This window comes from Pelobates fuscus, chromosome 3, assembly GCF_036172605.1.
Source record: "Pelobates fuscus isolate aPelFus1 chromosome 3, aPelFus1.pri, whole genome shotgun sequence".
Lineage (NCBI taxonomy): Eukaryota > Metazoa > Chordata > Amphibia > Anura > Pelobatidae > Pelobates > Pelobates fuscus.
In genome coordinates, this window is record NC_086319.1 from 321481647 (window position 1) to 321492546 (window position 10900).

Below are 10900 nucleotides of genomic sequence, written 5' to 3' on the forward strand. Positions count from 1 at the left end.
ATTATTCCTGTGTGAATTTGGGGGAGTTGAAAGAAAATCCCAGATATATATGTGGTTTTGTAAGTAATAACTCCATGTTTTGGAAAATGATTAATTCATTACGCAGAGGGCGTAACATCTACACAATTTATGAATTGAATCAGATCAGAGGCTCTGGCAAAAGTAGAGCAGAAACCCAGATACTTCATCATAATAACTGTTTTATTGCCCTTTTTTGGCTATAACCTAAAGCCCTTTGTACTATGTGTATGCACATCTGCCAGGGCCCTTATTATAGAAAGTAGCGCATTGTAGCATCCACCATTGATTCACAGAATTACAGCAAATTGTTCATGATTATATGACTGTGTACTGTATAACAACTTGACTTTTCATCTGACCGATGTTATATCCCCATTTCACCCTAGGCTCCAATAAAGTTTAGTGACTCTGTATCAAGTGTATTCCCACAGATAGGAGTTGTCTTGTTTTATTCAATAAGATATAAAGCCAAAATAAACATTGTTAGCATACAACACAGGCTGATTTTACTGATTAATTTATTTATTGCTGTATAAAATCCTACGTGTCATAAAATCCCACGTGTCATAAAATCCCTTTGTACTAAATCTGAGTTTGTTACATTTATTACCAGTAAGTGTTACTTGAAAGAGAACATATGTTTTATTTGTAAGGTGAAAAGGAAATGGTACATACATACAATTGAAGAATTTCATCATGGCAAATATCATACAGTCTCTTATATAATCATTTATAATCATTCTGTTTATCTTACCAAACATTTAGCATATTCATATATACAGAAATAAAAAAAAATGCTTTTCTAAAAATATTAAATAGAGGCCGACATGCATTTTAATGTCTGTGTATATTATTTTGTATTGCACACAAATATACGCATACTTTAGTGTTGAATTACTGCACCCTTGTAAAAAATAATGCACTATATTATTATGTGGATTATTTGATGGGCAGATAGATGCACCCACAATCGTTCTGGGTGGCAGAAGCTATTTTTCAGTAAATGCTTTTGTTTTTAAACATTGATCTACTATGTACTTTTTTTCCCCCCAGTAGATTCTATAAAAATTGATAAGTAGATCAATTTAAAAAGAAAGGGATTTACTGAAAAAAAGCTTCTGCCAATCAGAACGATTGTGGGTGCATCTATCTGCCCATCAAATAATCCAATAATCCAAGTGCATTGTTTTTAATATTTCTTAAAGCGTAAAGATTCACAAGGGTTAATAAGTTGGCTTCCACTGCAACTCCCAGCTTCATTAGAAACAAGTTATTTAAAAAAAAAAATTAGGAAGGCACTGATGTTATTTCTTATTGTATTAATAGCACGAATTGCTAGCATGTTAGGTAGCCACTGGGTTGCATTAACTCTCCTTTCCAATATTTTCTCTATTTTAAAAGTCTCATGTTTTTGTTCCCTAGAACAGCCCCGATCTGGACTGCTCCAGGCATCCATCATCAGCTGCTACGTTACCTACCTCACCTTTTCAGCTCTGTCGAGCCGGCCCCCAGAAAGAGGTCAGTGAAAAACCTGTTTGCAAGGAAAAACTAAATATGTTCCGGAGAATGCAACCTGTCAGCCCTTGTCATTCCTTTGTTGTGTCCTCATTTCAACCCTTGCATGGGATCACACCAATGCCAGCTTTTTCAATCCCACCGTTTGATCAAATCCACCACAATCTTTCTGTGTCATCATTATTTGGCCCTTTTATAAAGAAGATTTTGTTCACCGTGAAGTTTTTTTTTTGCTGTTATTTCTATCGAAGTCTCTCCAATGAATCAAACAGTAATGCTAGACACGTTGCGAGAGAACAATGCCATTCTTTTACGTGACAAGTGGCTTTTTCTAACTTTGTTTTGTCCAGTCTTTGAAGTTGTAGGAATAATAGTAATAAATAATGTCTTCTATTCATTGTTTGCTCTCCATCGTACTTTCTATTCCCGCTGTTCTATGTCTTTTCTCTCTTCTCTGTCCATGTGAGTGATTATTACACCTTTGTATTTGTGTTTTGATCAGTACAGTACAAAGGGGAAAATCTCACAGTTTGTTATCCGAGTATCAGTAGAGATGGGCTGCAAACAGAAGACGCTTCTATTGCCATCATTGGTGCGGCCATCATGTACGCATGTGTCTTGTTCGCATGGTAGGTAGACATTCAGCGTAAAATGTTATACACGGGGGAACAGCATCCTTTTATTTATTGGTTTTTAATATGTGGCAGTCAAAGAAATGTGTATGACCCGAAATTCAAATTTTAACATACATTTCCGTATGAACCAATAAAGGTATGTTTAAAAAATATATAAAAATTTGCTAGTTTGTATATCCAGGCTCTTGGGGTGGGAGTATGTCAGATCTCTCATTCTAATTTTTCCTAATTTTTGGTTATTACCCCACTCCCTCTAGCATGTGAGCTCATTGAGCAGAATTTGCTGGCGCTTTATAAATAATAAAATAATAATAATATTAGGTAAATGGATCCCAAAGCGAACAACCTATTTTGATAGTCACATAGGGGGCTCATTTCTAATACTAACTATTTGAAAACATTGCCCTCAGTAATCTGTATGTTTTTAGCCTTATTATGGGGCTTCGGACTTTTTTTTTTTTTTTTTAATTATGGAGAATTGGCCAGTTTTCAGAAATGAAATATTCAGCAATGTGTTATTTTTCAACATACTGATGACAGTCTTAACAATATGGAGTGGAAGGGCGGACGTGTGGCATTCAGTATAAATGAAGATAATTGTGGTAAATATTTGGTTATCGTACAGTAGCAGTCCTTGTGAACTGCTATAAATCAGGGTTTATTAAACGTACGTGAAGCTGGAGTGGAAACGATGATAAGGTCACCATCGGAGTAACACAAAAAGCCTGTGGAATTGCTGGTTCTCAGAGCATGCAAAGTATTTGTCCTAATTAAGCCCATGATATTAGAAGTTCGGGCTACCACGGCCAACAGCAGCTGCCCCTTCTATATCTATTCTCCATCAGAGCTCTACTTATGGACATGTGCTCGGTCTAACGCGCTGTAAATATTTGTATCTAAGTTGCATTGTTGTGCATCCACGCTATTTACTGCTTCTAGTTAACAAGGGGGCAGGGGTTAGCCATAAACAGCTCTGCTTGTTGCCACATAAAACAGAGAAGACAATGGAGAGGGGAAAAAAAACTTTCCAGTATAACACAGGACATAGGTGTGATTTAGTGATCATGCTTTCACAGCTGGGACTGCAGGACAGTCTGTGCTACCCCTCCACTGCCTCCTATACTAAAGGTTTCAAATCAGTTCTATGCTAAATGTTCTAGGAAAAGAGCTCCCATTGGAATATTCAGGGCTGTGTACAAATGTACAATAAGGCTTCCACCTTCCTCTTAGTTTTTTTCTTTTCTTTTTTTTTTGCCAATCTTCTGCCTGACGTGTTTTCTTAAATTTCCTATCATGTTATTTTGTCCTTGCTATTTAATTTCCAGAGAATGGTGTTGTGTCTGTGCATTTTCCTCTAAGTATTTTTGTTCCTCCTATTAGTCCTTTGTGCTGTACTAGACCCCTTTACAATTACACGTACAATTACACGTACAATGATTTATATAGCGCAAGCATATGCCACAGGGCTGTACATTAGATAACCCAAGACAATTAATTCTAACAAAACACATTTGACATATAAGAAGAGTATGTGAAGTGTGTCCTGCCGAAACGAGCTTACAATATAAAATTGTATTATTATTGTTATTACGTGCATTTATATAGTACCAACATATTCGGCAGGGCTTTAGAATTATAAATTGGGGATATTTGACATCAAGTTATTGATATTAAAAAAATTAACAGAGACAAGAGGTGAGGAAGGCCCCGTTCAAACATACTTACAAACTGTGACTTTCCTTTCCCCCTTCCTGACACACTCATTCCCAAATCAGGATGTATTTATTAACACTCACAAAATAAAATAAAAATACCTTCTGAATGTCAGTTCCTCACATCTCACTCCAACATGCAGTCTCGCGTAGCCTAATTATTCCATTATGGCGCTTGCTGCCTTAGTTATCATTGTGGGTGCCTTGCAAATTATTGTTTAGGACTCTCCATCTCAGTCCACTTCCTGTCCAATATAATTGATTCGCATAAACAACTCTCCAATCCCACCAGACGTCTCTTGCTATATCCTTCTTAGTGTCTCTCCATCCTTCCCCCAATGTGTCTCCTTCCCCAGTCCTGTATCTGTGTCTATCTCCCTAGTATCTCTCTCTCCCAGTGTTTCTCTGCTCACGTTGTATTTTCTCTATCTGCCTAATGTCTATTTCTTCACATGTGCCATCTCACCCCCAGTCCTTCTTCATCTCTTGAGAGTCTCCCCTCATCATCTCAATGTCTCTCTTAAAACTTTATTTATTTTTTCTTATTATTTTCCCACCACTGTGGCTCTTTAAGTGTATCTTTATTTTCACTCACAGTGGCGTCCTGTAATTGTGACACCTCATAGCTCCTCACAGCTTTCATCTCATCCAGTCTCTCCCTCTTATATGCCTGGGCTGGTGGTGTTACATGACCATGGGGGCATAATAGAAGTCTTCTCTGTGCAGTGATATATAACATGATATCACTGTTCTCCCTGCCACATACAGCACCATGATTCTTAACAGTAGCAATGACAGAGGTCTTTGCCAGAAAAAATACATACAGGCGTTATTTATCCCACTTTGCCATTTCCTTTAGATTGGAGGTTGTTTGGGCAGGGCCCACTTCACCTACTTTTCTCATATGTCACATATGTTTTGTGCAAATTAAATGTTGTCTTATTTCCTATTGTACAGCGCTGCAGAATATGTTGGCACTATAAAATAATTACAACAAAGGCGATGTGTATTTGTCTGAGGTGGTGCTCCTTCTATTAAGATAAAACCTCTCCATTTAACTAAGTCTTTAATACATGGGAGCAGCGAAACTGCAGAATAATTTTTATTTATTTTAAATAAATGTACATTACCCATGCACAATGCATAGATAACATTTATACTGTGACACCAAGTCTTATTTGGCATGCCAAGTGTACTTAAAGACAAAAGATGCTGTCTTACAGGTTTAATGTTAATTGCTAAGCATTATTATTATTATTATTATTTTTTTTTTTTTTGCAGTAACGAAGCATCCTATCTTGCAGAGATGTTTGGCCCAATGTGGATGATTAAAGTGTACACCTATGAGTTCCAGGTCAGAAGACTGTCACATTTTATTCTGTCAAAATATGCTGTATGACTGCTTTATTTTATCTACTTTAAAATGTTCCACACACAATCTTAAAGGGACACTCCAATGTTAAAAATATACTTAATTTTGAGGTGTTCCTTTTTGTTTTAGATTTAGGGCCCCCTTGTTTAAGGAAAAATAATAGACTCCTCCCTTTTCCATTGCTGAGACAGTCTCCTCAATGCAACCTAATCTGCTCTCGTCTTGAGATCAGCACTTTTATAAAATAAGCCACAGAAGCCCACCATTTAAGAAAGCTAAGTGCTTTAGGAGAGTGACGTTTTTTCGGTGGGTATAACTTTAGGTCACTCCACATCCCTAAACATCTTTAGGTTACTGAAAAGCTTTATGTGTGACGAGTGGGTTCTCTTTTTTCATTTTGCAAAAAGTGCAGATTTCAATAGAAATTGACACTTTTATAAGTTAAAGGGACACGATAGTCACCCAGACCACTTCAGCTCAATGAGTGGTCTGCCTGCTGTAAACATAGCAGTTTCAGAGAAACTGCTATGTTTACATTTGGGGTTAAGCCAGCCTCTAGTGGCTGTCTTCCGGACAGCCACTAGAGGCGCATCTGCGAAGTTGGAGGCATATTATTCCTCCATCACGCAGAGCGTCCATAGGAAAGCATTGAAAAAGCATTGACTGCCGCGCATGCGCATTCCGCTCTGCTGACGTCAGACGGGGGAGCTGACATCGGCAGGGGAGGAGAGGTAAGGGAGCCCGGCGGTGGAAGAAGGTGAGTAACTGAAGGTGTTTTAACCCCTTCAGCACCATGGGAGGGGGACCCTGAGGGTGGGGGCACCCTCAGGGTACTGTAGTGTCAGGGAAACCGATTTGTTTTCCTGACACTATAGTGATCCTTTAACCCGGTTACACCCCCTTGGTGTTCAAGCAGAAAACAGGCAATGTTACTTCCTGGTTTTGTTAGCTCAATGCCTCAATGGCCTCAAGAGGCAGCAATTGTGCAGAGAACCTGACTTACAAAGACTTCTCATTGAGCCGTATTGGGAAGTCTGTGCTTGGACAGCCATAGACAGCCATAGAAAGTCTGGACGGGTCTCAAAGAGGAGGGCTTGCAAAGGCAGCAGAGGGAACTGCAGTTTTTGCAAGCTGATTTAAGATGTATCCCTAATGAAAAAAAAACATAATTAAATAAAAATACACAATTAAATGCATGCAAGTTTCCATTTGAGGTATATCTGCTAAACAGTTAGTTTTATTTATTTTCTATTTGGGCAGTGGAGTGTCCCTTTAAGTGACGTTACACAAATACATTTTGTGATAGCAGAATTGCTTGGAAATTTATAGATTTTCTTAAATCACTATTTATAAAAACCTTGTATCTCCAGTCATGGCCGTAGTGGTACACTGGTGAGGATGTAAGTTTGTAACAACTTGTAAAGCTATTAAAAATGTAATGTATCACTCAATAAATTAGATATGTGTTGCTTTAGGAGCTGTTATCTCATAAGGTAAACTTGCCATAACAGGTTTGCCTTAATATCTATTATTTGAGAGATTCTTGGAAATTCACAATATACTAATCATTGTGTCAAAAAAGGACACCACAGAGAAATGTTAACCACAGAAATGTGCTTTATTCTAAACTCAGGGCTAAAAAATATAAGGAAGAGAATTGTAACAACACACCTGTTTATCAACACTTGCATTTTAGAGGAATTGCCCCGGAATTTAGGGGTAGACTTAAAAGATTTTAGTCCAGTACCCCTTGAGGCTCACCCACTTGAACTCCTGAACAAATAAACTTTGGGAGCCAGTATCAGATGGACAACACCAAAATGGTTAATGGCAAGTTGGAGTTGCTGACTCTTGCTTGCCTGTCTAAACATTTTGGATGAATAAAGACACATTGTAATTGCTCCCCTGTCAGAGTAGAGAGAACCAGGAATATGCAGGGTTTTTGTTTTTTTACAAGTCCAGTGAAAACAATTTGATAAAACCACAACCACTGCTATAAGTTGTAGTAGTTATGGTGTTTGGGATGTCTCTTTAATTTTGGGTCCTAGGCTTCTGCGTGATTTTTGTAACTGGCCATTTCAAATCTGCTGCATATTGTGCAAGGAAGACTAAAGGTGCAACTTGTGTAAATCTTCCTTCCACTACAGAGGGGAAGCTCTCCTCAAGCATTCATGATTTTAGGAGGAACTGACCCTGTTTTTTTAATATATATTTTTCTTTTTGTCTATTAAGCATATTTAGTGATACATTTATTTCAGGAATAGTTTAGGATTTTTTCCTGAGCTATTAGGCTCCAATTTAGACAATTCAGGTTTTTTTTCTTTTTGCATACATTCGGTCATTAACTAAATATTATTATTATATTGAATTTATTTGCAGAATTTGCTTTTACAAATTAGCCTGTATTCAGCTCTCTTCTAACATGATCTTGTTATGTTTTTTGTCAGCTTAAATACTAGGGCAAAATTTGGTTGTGAGCACAGTTATGGGGTTCTTCACCAATAATTCTTCAAAAATAGGCCAAATGCATATTTGATGTCTCTTGTTGGTTACTGAAAAATCATTCATAATGAATCAATTCCATTTGCAGAAAGCATCTTGCTGTTTCTGTTGTCCAGAAGAGGATGAAGATGGAGGTGAGATGTTTATGTGTGCAGAACAATAAAATTAAAATTGCAATTTTTTAATGCACTGCTTATTCTAGAAGGGATATAGATAAGAATGATTAGCATAAATAAATCTGTATGTATGTATGCATGCGTGATGCATGTGTGTGCGTATATACAGTTGCAATCAAAATTATTCAACTCCCATTAAAAATCAGGCTTATTGGGGGGGCTTGACCGGAAGCCGTGCAAGTCGGATGCCTGACTGAGAGCTCAGCATCACAGATTCCAATATATCTACTGGCTAATCTCGATCCCAACATACCGACACCTACCATGTTGCAGAACAAAACAAAGCGACAACAGTCGCAGAGCAAAACAAAGCGACAAGACAAACCAGACAAACCGCTGTTTTTTCACCAAAAAAGTGAAAACACATGCTGCAGCTGAGATCCATGATGGCGCCGGTGGCCTACATGAAGAAGGTGCACCTCTGGAGCTGGTCTCCACTGTAGCTACGGAGTCTATCACTAAAGCTTTCCTGCAAAATGCATTGGACGTGTTGTCCACTAAACTTATTGCCTCTTGGCAGTCTGGGATGGACACTTTACGTAAAGACCTACATGACTTGGGGACCAGGATCTCACACATGGAGAAGAAGTTCAGTGAATATGCCGAAGCACATAACGCCACTGCAGATAACATGCAGCTCATGGAACAGCACTTAGACTCCTATGAAATGAAGCTAGCCGACATAGAAGATACAGAAAAATATGTGTAGTGGAGCGCTGATTAGATAAATGTGAGAGGGGTTAACAAAATAGGAAACCTAACAACCTATAAAATATAATGCAAATACATAAATAGATTACCCCTTCTCTCCTAATAGATCAATAAAACTGACCTTACTTGTACACTCAAAGTTAAGTAAAAAACTATTTATTATAAAATGCAGACAAAATATAAAAGAAAGCAATAACTTATGCATAAAATATGTCTGTTTGAATAATTAAGTGAAAGCCATGAAAAAAGTTCAGACCTTATTCAAATGCTCGGCGTCCCGAGTCAGCAAAAATATGTGGTGCTGAAAAAAATATATCGAATAAAAGTCCTTTTGTAGTCCAAGTGATGGCTTGTGATGTTGGGAGTCAGACCTCTCCAGACGCATTTCTCCGCTCCTGCGGCTTTCTGAATGGATGAGGTCTGTCTCAGTGTGTTCGTTTATATAGCAGTTTGCCGGTACGGATTTAATCACGGCAAATTTATAACAGAAACAGAATTTAAAAATAAATTAACTTTCATATGACCAAGTGGTCAGAATGTATCAGAACATAATAACTTGTAAATATTGTTACTTATTTTAACCGGCATATAACATTATTACACTTTGTTGCCTTACGTTACTATAGTAATGCCCGCCTAAGCAGATTTAAATGTAACTGTCGTTTTGTCTTCTTAGGCAAAAGACAAAAACGAAATATACAAAGCAGCTTATATTTAAAACAAAAAATAAATGTTGCAGAAATAGTTACTATGTAACCAAATAGTTAGATAGCAGCAAAATTTCATAGATCGAAAATGTTACTATTAATTTATGATCAAAGCAATGAATTGCTGTTATTTATTTGCTACCGTTACCATACTAACGTTTGCCTAAATAGGCTTAAATGTAACTTAAGTTCTCATTTTATTAGATAACGAACAGAAAATAAATTTGAGCAGAATTTAAATTACATCAAAAGATGCATATTTCTATATAATCAGATATTGAAAATGTTAGTATTAGTATTAATCGGCACATTGAATTATTGTTTCTTTATTTACTTTCGTTGCTATAGTAACGTCTGCCTCAGCAGGTTTAAATGTACCTGCTATTTAATCTTGTTAAGTAAAGAAAAAGAAATACATAGTAAATAATGCTTATATTGAAATAAGGACCCCTCATTTCTGCTACTATGTTATTTTGAATAAAAAGTCGCTATAATGCAACTTAAATATATGTAAGTGATGTGCAAAATTCTGGTAATCTAAACCTCCTAATGTTCGTATTTATACTGACACTAGTAGGTATCAATTTATTTCAGATTCTAGATTACAGATTATATTGGCAATACATAGCAAAAAGGAATCTTCAAACATTCTTCTTAAGGCCCTTTCTTAAGTGGTTCGTAAGAATAGACCACATATTGATTTAATAAAGGGACAAACAATAATAAAAAAAAAAAGAGAGAGGAAAAACTTTGAACTTTAAAGGGGAAATTCATCCCAAAAAGTGGCATAGCTCAAACTCAGCATTTAATCCCTTGGGCTGCAACGTATCTAATTGATATATCCATTTCATCTCAGCTATGCCCAGTTGTTTGGTGTGATCTCCTCCTCTCCAGTTTTTATTCACTTTACATATTCCCTTAAAGTTCAGAAGGCACATAGAAGATAGGTCCAGATGGAACAACGTCGGCCTGCTCGGCGTACCCGAATCCGTCAAACAACCAGACATGTACATGTATGTCACGGGCCTGTTCAGGCAACAGGTCCCTGAGCTTCCAGCTGATCTCTTGTTGCTGGACAGGCTCCATCGACTCCAGAGACCCCAACACTTGGGACGTCCTTTTCTGGGCACATTACTTTTATTTGAAAGAACTTCTCATGAAGAATAGCTGCACAAAACGCGACCTTCAGCTGGAATATTTCCAAATTAAAATATATGCTGACCTCTCAGCCACCACTCTCTGGACCAGGAGAACCTATCAAATGATCACTGAAATTCTGAGAAAACATCGGGTGGCTTACCGCTGGGGACTCCCTATCCGCCTGCTGGTGACAATGAACGGGACACTCCCCATGATAAATTTGTTGGAAGAAGGCTCTCAACTACTCCAGCAGTGGAATATATCAACTGGCACCACATCACTAACCAGGGTCTCTCCTGGAAAGCTGAGACCAGAATGGCAGCGAACCCAAGACCGCAGAAGGGAGTAAATAACGGCCTGATTCCGCACGCATAATAAGTATTGCACTGATTTCTATGTTAGTCAGTTA

The 10900-nt window shown here is 37.6% G+C and overlaps 1 protein-coding gene across 2 annotated transcripts in view; it reads left to right on the top strand.

Annotated features, from left to right (window-relative positions):
* Window positions 1–10900, top strand: part of SERINC4 (serine incorporator 4) — a 55541-nt gene that overhangs the window by 21819 nt on the left and 22822 nt on the right. For both annotated transcript variants that reach the window (XM_063448937.1, XM_063448938.1), the window contains exons 7-10: window positions 1444–1539; window positions 2039–2165; window positions 5165–5237; window positions 7846–7891. In XM_063448937.1, coding sequence (XP_063305007.1) covers window positions 1444–1539; window positions 2039–2165; window positions 5165–5237; window positions 7846–7891 — 342 coding nt within the window. The remainder of the gene's footprint in view (window positions 1–1443; window positions 1540–2038; window positions 2166–5164; window positions 5238–7845; window positions 7892–10900) is intronic.